We start from the raw sequence: 16,991 nt of genomic DNA on the forward strand, positions 1-16,991 counted from the left end.
GTTCTGGTTAGAGCCCATCACACTTGGCTCTGTGTTCTCATCCCATTCTAATTACAACATAGCTGAGGCTCAGAGACCAGCAGGCAGGCAAGCAGCACTACTTCTGTTGTTGTTGCTGTTTGTTGACATTACGTAGCATGTCCCCACAACAGGGCTGGTTAGTTGTCACACACACCCTCTAAACCACACACACCCTCTACACCACACACACATACAGCTGTCCACATAATCATCAGCACAGGCCCTGGAGCTACCACCAGGCGAGCAGGAACAGAAATCCTGTCGTCTGTTTGGTGCCACTGAATGATGAGCACCACCACCATAACGTCCAAACAGACAAACAAATCACCATAATTTACAAACAGGGAAGAAAAACTGATGCAGAGTCGTTTTGGATGGGAGTTGAGTGGTAAAATGTCACACTTCATGATTACGAAAGAAGCAATCGAATGACAAATAAATGGATTCAAATCGGAATTGATACAGCTATTTGTCAGATGTTGTTCAGACATACCAACTGTCCTTTGGTGATCCCATTTAGCATAGAAAAAATATGAATTAGACAAAGGGATTTGATTGGAAATCATAAGCAGGGTCTTATTTCACATCTGTCAGTGAGGCCTTTGTCTTAACAGGATAAATCAAACATTCTCATGGGTGTTGTGCTGAAGAAACCTGTTCGCTGAATCATTGTTTCACTGAATGGAAATTGAGAGTCAGCTATTTCACAAGGTTTCTGTACTAACGTGAAGCAATAAGAAATATTACTGAACAACTGATTGGCAAGAACTCATCAGTGATCAGCTAAAAATGTACATCAATCAAAATGAATTGTGCCCTTATTAAATCAGCAGCTGTCACAATGTGCTTTTATAGTAATCCGGTCTTGACCCCAAAGAGCAAGAAAAGCCCAGAGTAGAGACCTCGATAATAGCAACACATGTGTAGCTATATCAGAACAAAAAATACAACTGTGAGCGTCTGTCTCTACCTAAATACATAAGCACCACCATTTTCTCTCTGTAATTTCATGTGAGCAATTAAAAACTCCTGTGCTGTCTTTCTCAGAGAGGTAGTTTACTGAAACAACGCCTTAAATCAAGTGTTTCCTTCCCTGACAGACTCCTGTCTCCCTGAGGAATCTGGGATTCAAAACCACAGTCTGCAATCTATGTGTTATTTTCTCATCCCCAATCACATTTTATGTTCTATCTGTGACTAATTACTAGCAGCTAAAGGCATTGGGATTCCCCTCAAATCACTGTCTGATGCTTTTGTGGTTCTATGTTTGGAATAACTGCTTCTCTTGCTCTTTTAATGACTTGTTGATTTACAAAAAAGAATGTAGAAACTTGGGTCAGATGCCAGAAAAGGGTCATGGTGGGTGTGCCCTTTTTAAAACTGCAGATCTATAATAAACATAACCATATGTTTACTATAGAATGCTGGTCAGGAGATTATTATGTCTACAGTTGCAATATATAGAAAGCAAATAGAAGAAATGACTCCATACCATGACATACATGACCTATTTTACCAAGATACACCCAGTGGTCAGTTTATTAGGTACACCCATCTAGTACTGGGTCCTTTGTCTCCACAACAGCCAAATTCTTTGGGGCATGGATTCTACAACGTGTGGTGGTCAAACGTTGTTCATTTGGCATCAAGGGACCTAACGTGTGCCAGGAAAACATTCCCCACACCATTACACCACCACCACCAGCCTGCACTGTTGACACCAGGCAGGATGAGGCCATGGACTCATGGTGCTTACGCAAAACACTGATTCTGCTATCAGCATGATGCAACAGGAACCGGGATTCGTCAGGCCAGGCAATGTTTTTCCACTCCTCAATTGTCCAATATTGGTGATTGAGTGCCCATTAGAGCTGCTTCTTCTTGTTTTTAGCTGATAGGAGTTGAACCCGGTGTGGTCGTCTGCTCCAATAGCCCATCCGTGACAAGGACTGATGAGTTGTGCGTTCCGAGATGTCTTTCTGCACACCACTGTTGGTACCCCCTCCCCCCTACGTGCACGTGCCACGTCTATTTCTATGGCACAAGCACTGTTCATGACACAAACTGTTCACACCCCTCTTGTTGGTGGAGAGAAAATGTTGCCGTTTTAAAGCTCATTTTCTTGAAATTCAATACATTTTGCCATGTCTAATGTGTATTCATGTGATATTTAAGTGACTCAAACATTACAACAAAATCTATAGGCTAAAGAACCTAGCTGAAAAAATGTTAGCTGAGTTATAAATAGCTCTCTAAGGTATGCAATGACTGATATGACAAGAGGAGCTGATGATGCACTGCCCAATTTCGAAATTGCACCTTGTGCATTTTACTATTATAACTTTCAAGAGTAAGTTGAAAGCCCCCCCCCCCCCCCCCCCCCCCCCCCCCCACGGGGCATGCCCCACAGTTTGTGAACCACTGTTCTAGAGTACAGTATGTTCCTATTTCATAATGTTTCCAAGTCCTTGTTGATGTGGGTGTGAAACACCTGAGGAGACTGATGCACGTAACATTATTGTCTGGTGAGAATTGTATGATTCCTAAGTGAAAAACAGATGACTAATACCTCTCTTCACAGTGAAGCAGTGAATTATCAAGACAGGGCGTGTCATCTTATTGGCTGGTCCTTTCATCATGGCTTTTCCCCTCAACTTTCAGAGGAAATCTTATAGCAGGCCATCATCCTACTGTACCAGAGAACATCTCACAGTGGTGATTCTACCTATATATATACTCTTGTATCTCAAATGATGCCCTATTCCCTATATAGTGCACTACTTTTGACCAGAGCCCTATACGCCCTGGGCAAAAGTAGTGCACTATAAATGGAATAGGGTGTAATTTGGGATGCAGCCTATGACCCACTTCAGGAGACATCAGAAGACATTAGTACTGGGCTTGTGGGTACAGTGGGTACAGTTGAAATACACAGCTGTCCTCTTTACCCTCTGGGAAATATCTAATCAGAAGGTGTTTAGGGCTCGCTGCACTCAAGTGAGACTGCCTGTGTGGGGTACTCCTGGCACCTCCCTGCTCACCCCTGGCCCTGCCTATGAAGTTATCACCTCTCTCACACAGCTGTTTCCTTACTCTGTCCTTGATGTCTGACCGGTCAAGGTCACACACACACACACACACACACACACACACACACACACACACACACACACACCATTACACAAACACAGAAACACACACACAAGCACTTTACTATACAAAAACAACTTAAAAGAAATGGATCCGCTGCCACGACTTCATCATTAGCTGTCATTCCTCCCTCTGGTAAATTGGTTGTTTTAATATTTTCTGGTGAGACTGGAACAATAAACTGTATATCTGGAAACATTTGCTGAAAGAAAGTGGTTGACCATAATTGAAACTCTATTTAAAGCACCTAACTCCAAACATTCAGAAAAAGTCAAAAATATGAAAAACACTACTATTTTTTTTGAACTCCTCGGCAAAACCCTAAGACGTAAACCACAATTAAAATGAAAAGTTCTGTTATTTTATGATAAGAGCAGCATTATATGTGGCCACCAAGCTCCCCCATTCACTTCTGATCAGCAGGCGGGTGGTGTTATTTTCCCCTCACACATGCCACACACACATGCACGCACACTAACACATGACACACACACACACTGACACACCGACACATGACACACACACTGACACACCGACACACACACACGGCGCTTTCTTTATTAGGAATAGAAAAAAAGGATCACTAATCTGTGCTCGGTTCAGACAGCGGACTCCCTCGGCACACACATCTGTGTACCAGCTGAGAGGAGAGCAGCCCTTCACATATCTAAGGCCCTGGGGTGCTTTGGCACCGCTCGGATAGTTGTCCTTTTTTTACAAAAGACAAATAAGCAAAAACCCTTGGATGCTGCCCAAGAGCCCGTCTTTGACACAATGTTGAAATGGGGAGACTTGGCTCCCTGACTTGTTATCTACACGTGTGTGTGTGTGTGTGTGTGTGTGTGTGTGTGTGTGTGTGTGTGTGTGTGTGTGTGTGTGTGTGTGTGTGTGTGTGTGTGTGTGTGTGTGTGTGTGTGCACGTGTGTGTGTGTCTGTATGCCTGTGTCTAAAACTGGGGCTGTTTACAGATGGCAGGCAGGCCGTGTTGTCGAGATGCTTGTTTTCAGTAACACTAATGCAGTCACACAATCTTTAATTAATCTGCTTCAGCACTTCAGCACAAAACAACATAATTTGCAAAACCACTTGATGGCTTCAAACAAAACGACCGGCTGGAGACTTGCTGCTTTGTAACAGAAAGAGAGTGTGTGTGTGTGTACGGAGTGTTAGCTCAAGGTGTGTTGCAGGCTTCCGATTGGTTGCACAGCACATTTCCAGCGGTCACACTATTTGTTTGACATGGTGATGTCATCACAGATAGCTCTAATTACTGAGAGTGTTCAGTCAAACATACGCCTGATAATGTTTATATGTCTTGTCCCTTCTCTTTCACTGAACTGCCTCAAGCAGACCAGGCTAATTATGAACAAACTGCCTTGTGTTAACATCTGGGAGAAGGCTGTTATACTGTATGGGAGATAATGTGTCAGTTACTGTCCGTCTTTACTTATCCTATAAGATCATCAATAAGCCAGGATCACCATATAATGGTATAGATGATGTAAACAATGACATTGAAGTTCATAGTGGTGAGTGAGAGGTGGTGGTGACCAGGATGATGATGATGCTGAAGACAATGACTGTATATGTGAACGGACAAAGCCATTGATCATGTGACATTCATTCCTATGTGAAGACTCAACAGCACATTGAAGCCAAATTAAGCCGGTTAAGATGGCGTCTCATGGAGACATAACATGCGCAGTTTGAGCTACTCCAAGAAGTGACAATGTATGCTAGCTCAGCATTGGGTAGCTCAAGTTAAAGGCTGACCGGGGTACTGCAGGTTGCAATTAGCAACTAAATTATACTTGGAACTTCCTCTATGTGCGATTTTAAAATAATCGATTCAAGGACATACATCTGGTGTATTAGAAATGTGTTTTTTATTTACACAAAGATTGACCTTTTTTCATTCACTATAATGAGGGATCCGATTTTCTGCTTACAATGCCTGCAGTACCGCGGTCGACCTTGAACTTCCGTGGCTTCTAAGAGAGGTGGCAGTTGTTCTCCTCTGGTTGAAGACAATGACAATGTCATCTTTATCCTTTAAGATAAACCTTAAGAACTTGTATCATTTTATTCATGAACGTTACTTGGTAAGATATTTTATCTTTTTACGGTTTCCTCTCTATTGATGAGATGTATTTGAGATATTTTGTTTTCATGTTATAAACTTGTGCATATTTAGTTTTCATGTATTTTCAAGAGGACCACAATGGAAATACATTTTAAAACTTTTTTGTATCATCCTCAATCATTTTATGACATTGTACTGTATCAACATGTGTGGTTGTATTTTGTTAAAAATCTCAGCTAATGAGGCAGCACACACAGAAATCACAAGGTTCTAAGTGTTTCGAATCCGTCTGCAACAACAACAACACACGAATGGAACACAAGTTAAATTGGAACAAGGTGTATTTAGGATCCTATATCAAAGTCTATTAATGGGCTTAGGATACCCAGAAGCTGCTGCCTTTCTTAAGCCAAACCAAACAGACAACTAAACAGATGCTGTGGAAGGTCTGAGAATTGTTCTCTTTATGTTTCATACACAGTGCAAAGAGACCAGGCCACTCCACCCAACTAACCAATTATTTTATTATACTGTTAGACCAACTCCCGGGTTAAAATTAGGGGGAACAGGGTGGAACAGGACTCATCACCTTAGTATGAGAGCCAGCATATGGTACTGAACAGATCTTTGACCTACTCATTTTTGGGTACAGCTTGTCTGTCCAGAAACTCCTAATTCAACCCCTAACTTCGGGCAGAGGTGACAGATATTGGATATGTATAAACACAGACTTCAATTTCTTGCAGTTGGATATGATTGAAAGTGAAGGAGGGGTCACTATGTAGATGTAGGAAGCTCTGGATTCAGTGTCAAATATACCTTTCACCACAAGCACACTCCGCAAATGACAACGTGTGAAAGATTAAAAATATATAAATAAATCAAATTCACTGTAAATTATTTCTGTACACAATGGGTGTGTTAGTCAGATTCCTAGTCAACTGCCAAAAATGCCAGTCTCACACCCACTGTTCACTATCTATGGATTTACAGAACATATGGAATACAGATGTAGGGTCTTAATTTAAGCCAGTTTACTACAGCAGGAAAATAATCCTGCAGAAACAGGATGTGGATTATAATTAATGGCCATTTTTGTAGGTGTTGATACATTTTTCACAAGGGAAAATCAAGTCTGACATTTCAAAGTGGAAATTACAAACCTCAGAAGCCTTAGAAAACCTCAAATATACACTACAAGTTGTAAATGTCCTACAACAGGGTGGCCAGACTAAGATCCTACATCTGTGACATAATCTACAAACAAGGATTCACAGCATTAGAAGACGTCTTGCTACAAGTCAACCTTGCTGTAGGCCTATGCTATGACTGATCTATAAGCATACCAAGACACTCTGAGCAGCATGTCCTAAAATAGAGAACCACCAATAAGACCCAAACCTGGTCCCAGTAACTGCCTGACTCAGGGGGAAAACATGCACATTAAAGACATTAAAGACTAGAAAAGCGCTAATAAAAATCCCCTAATGTTAAACAGTCCCCTTCAAAGGGATCACTCCCAATATCTGTTGAACTTTTACATATCATATTAATATGCAATTTCAGCCATTGTTCACTTAGGGTCTGTTTGATCTGCATGGAGGCTATATCTCGGGTAATGGGAATGATGATGAGGAAGGTTGGCACTTTATTAACACAGTTAGGAACAGGTGAGGTTAAGGGTCACGTCAGGACATTGTGTCCACCTCATTGGACCTCATTTGGTTTTCATTAAATTCTTATATTTTCTATATCCTATGTATTATAATTAGAATATTTTACACAGACATCTTTATTAGAGTGAAGCTCAATCTCAGACAGTGATTTGTGTCAGACTGAACAAACGCAGGATTAGCTCTAAGCACCAGGTTGGCTGTGAGTGATAAAGTAGGCCTACACATATCCCTCCAAAAAAGGAGTCATCTTCTGTCTCCCACAAAAGATTTCCTCCCAAGATGAGAGAGCACAAGACAAGGACACACACACACACACACACACACACACAGAGGATGTAGCTAGCTATGCTTCCGCATATATCCATTTTTATAATGTATTTCAGCTTGACATTGTGCATGAGATTTAAACAGGGGCTCTTTTGTATGTTAAACCTCACTTTTAATGGGTTTCCTATAAAACTGTTCAGTGATTATGGTATTCAAATCACAGCAATAGCAGAGTGCTTCCCTTCCTCTGTACGGGTGTCTGGAAATGATCCCGGCCAGGGAAGTGTACCACATCTTAGACTAGGGCTGCACGCTCTCTCTGTTCACTAACCATGGCGCTTTTTCCTGCGGGCACTATGTGATCATTTATAGAGGCTTAATCAACATGTATTGAATGGTGTATGTACTTTGTGAATCATTTTTATAGGGCCCTGCCTTCACTTTAAGCCCTGGCCAAGAGGTTAGCGATGGTTTTAACACCATACCAGCTAACGGAGGGCCACCGAAGCATTCAAAGAGAAAAGCTTTAGATATAACCTCTCCAAGCTCCCTTTAGGGGTTCAAGCATCATTCTCATTTATATGACGATGAAGAAAAGAGGGTAGATAAATGCCAGATACTGGCATGAACTTAATGATGCCCTTTCCCTTTCAATATGCATAAGAAATAGAAGCTGTGGTATTATTGGTAGAGCAAAGTAAAATAGTGGACGAGGTATACGTAGGCCCAGAGCCATGTATTAAAATGTATGCATTCATTTCTCTAAACACATGGCTCTGTGTAGACCTATTCTTACATGACTGTCCTAATATTAAGCAGAAATATGAGAATTTTCCTACATGTCCTGGATTGGTCAACACAGGTCAACTGTGTGCTGAAGGTGATGGAGTCAACATGGATAAACTCATGAATTATATTGAGGAAAAGGCCTGAAGATATTTCCTCCACTCTATACCATATCTCCATCTACACTAGCTACCGATCATACAAATTTAGAGCGCAATACAGGCCCTTTTTAATGTATGCCGCAGGCGCTGTATTGTTCATGTAACCCAACTAATAGGCCACCCTGTCGGAGCCAGCCAGGTACCCTAGTGCTACAAAGGGATTGTCTAGGGGTGATGTGGGGTTGCTTCAAAGAGGGGAGAAAAGCAATAGAAAAGGGCGGAATGTAAAAAGTCAGCAAGAAAAGAAAATCTCTTTTGAAAGGGGACGTAATCTTTTGGAGGACTCCCGCGCGGAACCTAAATAATACATCTCAGGTTTTGATATAACTATTACTGCCTGTGAAGAGTCCTTTGATGTTAATTGAAACCACTGGGCAGCAATCTGCTTTATAGCACTGACAAATAGCAGTTTCCTAAGGCTTATCATTGACAGGGAAGGCACATACTTGCTCCATATGCTCATTCAATACAAATACAAATCAAAAACCACTCTCTTCTTTATGGATACTGGATGCACCACAATATGCTTAAGGATAGTTACTGGCAGGAGGTTGTGGTGGGGAAATATGCCGTTTGCAATGCCTAAGAGTACCTTGAGTGAAGTTCACGTATGGTACTGGAGTCTGGACAACTCAGGATGCATATTGTTTGCAGTTTTTCCAGCCGTTTTTTGTTCCTGCCTTTCTTCTAGAAACCAAGGACAATTTGATAATGCAATAATAACGTGTAGGTGGCCCAATATAAACCTCCACAGAGGAAACATATCATTATTCACAAAGGAGCCTGTCTCTACTGAAGTATATTTGTGATTTTTCAGACCAAATGATAGTTTGAGGCATGGGGAGACATAGGGAGAGCTGACTGCAGGGGCTTTAGGGTTGGTAGTTCTGGTTTTAATACAAACAGCACACAATGGTTTCTGTCTTCCTTCCTTTAATATGCTCAACTAACATTTCTGGCACAGCACTTTCCTCACCTTTGATTTCTACCCAGCTTTTTTATACACTCATTATATCACTAAAAATAAGCCTTGTCAAAGGGGTCGTCCAGAGCTGATGCAATGTGCAATAACAGAAAACATCCCCCATCCATCGTGAGCATATCGGCCAGAGCATAGAAAGAAAAGAGGGATATACAGTATGATGAGGTACAAGAGTTCAAAGTTAGTTTTCAGTTTTTTCTACCACAGCTGAGAGTGTACAGTGATGCCCTTCCCCTGTGCTGAACCCTGTGAGATGGACATCAGAGGAGAGGTGGGGAGTAAATAGCCTGATTGGCTACATGACAAATGACCGTTATTTTTGGGAGGCTGTAAATTGTCTGTTTTACCATGAAGGACCTGAGCATTAGGATCAGTTCCAATGCCCCCGATGTGCTGTTCCAGACAATCTGACAAATATATGACCCCCCCCCCCCACACACACACACACACACACACAATCTGACAAGGAAAAATGAGTCACGGAATCAGAGTTCCCTTCTGCTTGTCTTTGAAATGTTTTTCATCCAGAGATATGATTGACAGGGGTAGTATGTAAAAGGTAGTTTAACAGACATGAGGAACATAATGATGGATTGGGTTGATGGTGGAAAGACAGGGGTTTGGGACATTACAGTTAAAAGGGATATTTATAACATATATAACAAATGTTCTCTCTATTAGCTCTGTCCTAACCCCTCCTATATGCCCCCATATGTTTATGTTCTAATATGCACGTGGATCCAGTTTTGTCAAAGTGTTTCCAAATATATTTATAGAGAGAGGAAATGTAGGTTATAAATAGGAATCAAAAGGACCATTTTCTGCTTATTGCCAAAGGATGCCAGAGACACCAACACATTTGAAAGCAGGACAGCTTTTGAGCTTTTTACAAGACAGGTGAATGGAACATGTGTTAAATCAGTGTGCCCGGTTCACTTAGTTCAGCTCTACCATAAAAGGAAAGAGATTACAAAGGAAACTAATGAAGACACTGATCAAAGTCTGTAATGGTAATACAAAGCAGGTGTTTCCAACCTTGCAGTCCCCCCCCCCTCCCTGTGTGTGTGTGTGTGTGTGTGTGTGTGCGTGTGTGTGTGAGTGTGAGTGTGTGTGTGTGTGTGTGAAGCAGCACATGTCTTTCACATATATGCTGTCTTTGATAAGAATAACAGACAGAGCACATTTCAACACTATTCACAGTATGTTACTAGGTATTTGGTTGAACCCAAGGTAGAGGGCATTTTGTCTGCATGTGATACCATACATAAATGCTCCCATACTGTATACAGCATGTTTATGGTTTGCTTTCACAATTGGTGGTGAGTAGAAAGTGATGTGAGTCTGTCTATGTCGAGGCAGCCAATGCCTTTTCGCAGCAAAGCACCTGGATATGAGATGCAAGAGTTGAAAGAGTCTTGGCAGTGTTGGAGTCTTGGAGCATGTTCAAAGTATGATTGCTATTTTTACACAAGTTACAAAATGCTGCTTTTGATTTAGGCTACACAAGAAAAAACCCAAGCAGCAAAAAAAAAAAGTTCAAACTGCCCAAACCTTTTTCTATTTCTTCTAAAATCTCATTGTAATGTATTGGCTAGGCCTTTTCGAAAATATAAAAGTGACAATGTCACAACATGTGGAAATATATTTCATTGAAGTTTACCTTATTATTATTTCAGCTACTTTATTCGTTTTAAATTGATCCACGTGCTGTATTATTTTGTGTTTTAAACCATTGTTTTGCCATGTTGAATTGCTAAAGTACTTGTTTGCATTTTAGATTGAACGCGCTCATCGACATCAAAAGAGCAGCTGCGAGATTTACCAGATTTATACAATTATCTCAACGCTATTGTAAGGATGGCATGGTTTACATATGATTCGAAGATCTAGTATTATTGTAGCTGCTGTGCGCACTATGCAGCAAAAATCCCCATCCGGCTGAGTCAAATTACGCTTGAACGTATTTCCTCTGTTCCGTGCTTCGGGATATGAAGTTTTCCATTTTCATTCGAAGCAAATTAATGCTAGATTGTGATCAGAAAGGTATTATTTCATAACCTGTCTTTCTATCTAGATTATTATTACACGGCACCCGTTCATTTTATATGCTCTGTTTATTTAACAGAGCTATAAATTGTATTATAATTATTCTGTTGGAACTACAACTACCAAGATGCGCTGCAGTGAACGCGGGTGTGTAAACACAACTCTAGGAAACATGAAACGATCGGGTGGCAGTGAGAGCGAGAAGAGAAGAAAGGTATTCATAGCGTTATTCTCCCTTAGCTCTGGCAAATACACAGTGGACTCGTTCTCTCAGAACTTTATGTTCCAAATGCGGTGATGCTTGGGTCATTTTGAAGGCTGGAAAGCTGCAGTTGTCTATGTAGCTACACATCAGCCTGCATGATTTCTGGCTTTATTGTGGTTTCCTCTTCATTCACCTACAATGGAGCATCGCTGTTATTAACAGTTTTATCGTTACAGATAGGCCTACACTGTTTTTGCTTTCAGTATTACAGTTTAGACATGGATGTAGACTGTGCTACAATAAACTGATTGGATCGCTATGAAGGCTTGAATATTTATTTAGACACGTTGCATGGTAAAAGTCCCCTATATTTTAGATTTTCAAGTCATACTCCCTCAAAATCAGAATAATCTTGCTCCAAAATTGTATGGGGGCAGGGTGGGTGGGGTGACTGCAGTGTGTTCTTAAACTATTCTGTGAGTTAAGGACTATGATGGCTGCTGGATTGTCCTGGGATGCTGTTCAAAACAATGAATAGTAACGACATTGACTGGCGTTTGTGTAAAAATCTGATTGAGAATGAAATAGTTGATCAAAGTAAAGGTGTGACATTTTGGGAATACCCATGCTTTATCTTGGCCAGGTCGCAGTTGTAAATGAGAACTTGTTCTCAACTAGCCTACCTGGTTAAATAAAGGTGGAAAAAAAAAATAGTAGGTACCAGACCCCACTGCCAAAGAGGCCTGCTGTGATTAGTGGTGGTGTGTTCTGGTCTGGATGTGCTGTGTTTGTGGGTTGTGTAATTAGATGGAGAGAAATAGCAGGAAAGTAAAGGCTGTTCTGTTCTCCAGACCTCCCTAGCTACCCCTACTGCTGGGCCCATGCAGACTGTTCTGCTCAGGTTCATCCAGACCTCCCTAGCTACCCCTACTGCTGGGCCCATGCAGAGTTTGCAGACTGCTCTGCTCAGGCTCATCCAGACCTCCCTAGCTACCCCTACTGCTGGGCCCATGCAGACTGCTCTACTCAGGCTCATCCAGACCTCCTTAGCTACCCCTACTGCTGGGCCCATGCAGACTGCTCTACTCAGGCTCATCCAGACCTCCCTAGCTACCCCTACTGCTGGGCCCATGCAGACTGCTCTGCTCAGGTTCATCCAGACCTCCTTAGCTACCCCTACTGCTGGGCCCATGCAGACTGCTCTGCTCAGGTTCATCCAGGCCTCCTTAGCTACCCCTACTGCTGGGCCCATGCAGACTGCTCTGCTCAGGCTCATTCAGACCTCCTTAGCTACCATTACTGCTGGACCCATGCAGACTGCTCTGCTCAGGCTCATCCCGACCTCCTTAGCTACCCCTACTGCTAGGCCCATGCAGACTGCTCTGCTCAGGTTCATCCAGACATGCATTCAAATACTATTCAAAATCATTTCAAACACTTTATCTGTGATTGAGCTTGACTGGCTTACTGGACCAATATAACAGTCCTAACACTGCAAGCCCCACCCATCTGGCACTCTAGGCAGGCTAGAGCAATCACTCAAAGTTTTTGAACAATTTCAAATAGTATTTGAACCCCGGTCTGCTCTCTCCAAGTCAGTCAGTCCCAGCAGCTCCCAGCCTTTGCCGCGCCACAGTCTGCCATGGCACATGTGTTTGGATCATGTCTGACAGCACAGAAACTATGTAGGACGTGGTTCCTCCTGTTTATGAAGAGCTGAGAGAGCGGCCATGGTGACCAGATGAGAGCGAGAACGCTTTCCAGCTGGCCCCCAGGTGGGTGTAGGCAGCATAGAGCAGACACACACAGACACAGAGAGAGCAGACTCAGACCTAGCTAATGGTTCTGCTTCCTCTTTTAGACAAATAATAAAAGGATGATTGAGGAATGAGGACGGGGTATTGTAATGGTAAAATGGCTGGAAAACCACAGAACAGACCCAAGTTAGAAGAGCTGCATTAATCCCAGTGGCTTGTTATAGGGCAGGGACACAGTGCAGTGGTTCAGTTTATGTAATAACTGGGGATGTGGGGATGTGACTGTAGTCTCATAAGTGAGTGTGTTTGCAGTTAGACTCAATCAGTGAGTTGTTTCCCCCTGTCATTTTGCTAGTTTAGTGAAGGCAAGCTATTTATCATGAAGGCCTACTGAACATAACTCCCAACCTGTTTTAAAAAGGCAGACTCAATTTAACCACGTCCAATACAATGTGCAGGACAATAATGGCTTACCCATGTTTCTGAGAGCAGCACTGTCTCATGTTTTTCTGTCTCATCAACTAAAAAGCCCTAACTAATAGGCCTACTTGTAATATACTGTGATCAATAGCATGTTTTTCTGTCTCATCAACTAAAAAGCCCTAACTAATAGGCCTACTTGTAATATACTGTGATCAATAGCATGTTTTTTCACGAATGCCAGCAGGTTATTGTAAAGGAAATTCATGGTTTGAAACATGTCTATTATTTTAGAAACAAAGGTATATGGATTTTTATATACACGTCCTGTGTAAACTGAATATAAATGGAAATGACCCTCAACCTACTTTCTTGACGTTGTCTTTGACGATAGCTGCTGTCTATGTGATGACGTGTATAAAGTGTTGATGAAAAAGTGGAAATATATTTCAGGGTAATGTCAGGCTAAGTAATGACCACATAGGGTCACCAGATGTTGTGCTGAGGTCCTGGCTGAGCCCAGAACATCGCTCAGATCAGCCTCATTGGTTCCCTCTGGTTGTGGCAGCTAGTGCAAGCTGTTTAGGGTATTTCATTCCTCAACACTCATTAAAATGTTTTGTTTTTCCCTTGGCAATTCTGTTAAATGTTCAACTAGAGAGGTAAACGCTGATTATGTGCCCACACATCCAGACATGGTTAATCAATCCCCCCCCCCCCCCCAATGTTACCCTGTGAATTAGTGTTAAGGTAACGATTTATGGCGACTAATGCCGGGTGTGCTGTCATGTCGGCTCTGGTTGTTTTAGCATAAGGGGGTGTCACATTCAGCACATTCAGCACCTTCCCCTGCTCCGGCGCCCCCCCCCCCCCCCCCCCCCCCCACCCACCGCTAACACACTGCTAGTTCTATTAATGAGCCAATAATGGAGAAATAGTGTTGGGAGCTGACATAAAACACACTTAGGAATAAGTAAGGAGCACTAGGAGCCGGGCAGGGAACATAGAAGTAGGCTGCTGGAGATTTACATCCGGGCCTGGGGAAGGAGGACGAGAGAGAGAGGATATTTCTCCACTCCTCACTGCATGGCTCTCCCTCCCTGACTCAGATCCCCTCCAGCACGACCCGGTCCGTCCGGCTGAAAAAAGGTTCCCTGGTAAAATAGGTATTTTGCTGTGGCTGATAATAGTACCATTACACTAATGGAGAGATCTGATGAAGGCACAGCCAGACATGAGGCCTGCTTTATTACCAGAGGGGGCCATTTCCTCCCTGCATTCCTAATGGCCTGAGTGTATCACCCTGTATTGATCAGGCCATCATGCTGCTAATCCAACACAGAATTACTTATCGCTGTTGAGGTGTCGATCCGGCTCCTGACTCGGCCCCCTGGAGCCCCCGACCCTCGGCCTCTTGTGACTGCATGGGGACCGGCACTAACCCACCGTGGAGGCTGTTTATCCAGCTGTTGATTTAGGGCCGAGCAGGGATGATGACCGGGAGGTCTTCATTGGTTGGATTGCTGGCCAGCTCAAATGTGGGTGGGGACTGCTTTGTTGAGGAAGAGGAGGGTCTGCTTACGGAGAGGAGGGAAATGAAGTCAACAGCTTTGCTCTCATTTAATTAAGGAGCAGGGAATTAACTGGTTCCTCCCTCTTTATGGCCCTGTTGGTCACTGTAGAGCTGTGGAGGGAAAGCTGAGTGATGAGCCTGCTTGGTGTTGTCCTGGGTAATTGAGCTGTGCTGTAAATAAGAGCAGGCAGCTCCATCCAGATCCTCTACCTAGTGTCATCAGCACCACTGTCTCTTCACCATGAGGGAGACAGAGAGCTGGAGCCCAGTACTGCTGCTCCTGATGATGATGATGATGGTCTGGCCTGATTACAGTCTCATGTCCCGTCTTTCATACGTCTTGACCACTGACAGCTAGGGCCTTCGTGCTGGAGATGAAATGCAGATGCGGATTTGTTTCAACAGTATCCTCTCCAGCCCAGTGATACAGTCAAAACAGAGCTAGGCTACATGTAGAATTGAAACAATATGTGTGTTATTGACTATGAGTATGATTGAGAATGCTGCTGATCTATGCTATTACCATTACAAATGGAAAGGAGGTCAGGTAGCACAGAACGACCTGCTCAAGGCTTGTGACCTGTCATATCCTTGTTGCCCCCTCAGTGACTTAGCCCCTCTTAACCAGTAGACTCCTCAGGCAATGGAAGGTATGGCATTTCCATGTCAGCATATCGCCTCTGCCCTCCCCAACCGGGCGTCACCTCTGGCCTCAGCTAATCAAAGAGTTTACCTTCAGGGGAGCATTTATCCACTCTTCATTAGGGACCATTCCTGTAGCCATAAAGATGTATTTATGTATCTGCTGTCGCACAGGGCCGGCTAGGGAAACTAGGTATCGATCGGGATATTTAGTCATTTATTTCTGCTTGGGCCATCAATATTGTGCAAACATCTGTCCATGCAAGTGGGCTTGACCTCAGCCCCAGACTCTGTTTTTAGTCCCATTGGAGTTCAATGATATACTATTCTGAAAAGTAAATCAATGAATGAATATGAAGTTTTGTGTGTAATGTAGTGCCTGTGCGGTGGGGTGGCAGTGGGCCCAGGGCCCCGGGTAGTTCATTGATCCGATATGAGAACGACGAGGAGGGTTGATTAGTCTGTGGCTATACCTCTTTATACCTTGTCTTAGTTATTGGAGCTTAGCCTGGATATATCTGGACTGTTTTTGTGTTGTTTACAGATCAGCTTGGTAAACCCAACCCAACACTACAGCCTTTAAGACACATGCCTGGCAGTGGCAATGTGTCAGTGATGGAAGAGGGACTTGGGTTGCTATTGTTTTTTCCATTGTTTTTGCCAGCTACAGGGTTTCTTTGATCTCTTGGCAACAAAGAGCAAATTCATAGCATATTTTATTTGCAGTAATGGCACTGATGGAACCAGCTATCGTACCCTTTTCTGGGAGTTAGATACACTACTAACTGTTTATATCTGAAATATGGGTTCTCAGTAGTCCTACATCCCTGTCAACAGCCACACAGTGGTGCAGTATATAATATGGCTCTTCATGTGTAGTGATCTAGATGTGTGTCTGCATACAGATCTCTTCTCTTATCCTGACCCCCTTTTATAGTGGTCTGCTTTAAATATAGGACAATTTAAAGGTTCCAGATGTCTACATTTGGTTTGCATCTGGGAGGATATCAACTTTTACAGCCCGGCCTGGCTGCTCTCTCTGTGGTGTCTCAGGTCCCATGTCTACAGCCGCCCCTAGCTGCCAGGGCCCACGGACATGTATGTGTTTAAGAGCATCTGTGATCCTACTAAACATCTAGAGGGAAAAACCAGCGTGAGGATTTATCCCAAATGCCACCCTATTACCTATATAGTGCATTACTTTTGACCATGGCCCTGATAA

General features: G+C 43.0%; 1 protein-coding gene across 4 annotated transcripts in view; it reads left to right on the forward strand.

Annotated features, from left to right (window-relative positions):
- The first annotated feature begins 11,299 nt into the window (after nt 1–11,299).
- Nucleotides 11,300–16,991, forward strand: part of LOC139384839 (FTO alpha-ketoglutarate dependent dioxygenase) — a 209,858-nt gene continuing 204,166 nt past the window's right edge. For 2 of the 4 annotated variants that reach the window (XR_011628883.1, XM_071129735.1), the window contains exon 1: nt 11,300–11,386. Coding sequence is in view for 2 of the 4 variants with exons in the window: in XM_071129735.1 (XP_070985836.1) it covers nt 11,300–11,386 (87 nt within the window). In the remaining 2 variants the exon portion in view is untranslated. The remainder of the gene's footprint in view (nt 11,387–16,991) is intronic. The other 2 variants (XR_011628884.1, XM_071129736.1) reach the window with 1 other exon arrangement.

Source organism: Oncorhynchus clarkii, chromosome 26, assembly GCF_045791955.1.
Source record: "Oncorhynchus clarkii lewisi isolate Uvic-CL-2024 chromosome 26, UVic_Ocla_1.0, whole genome shotgun sequence".
NCBI lineage: Eukaryota > Metazoa > Chordata > Actinopteri > Salmoniformes > Salmonidae > Oncorhynchus > Oncorhynchus clarkii.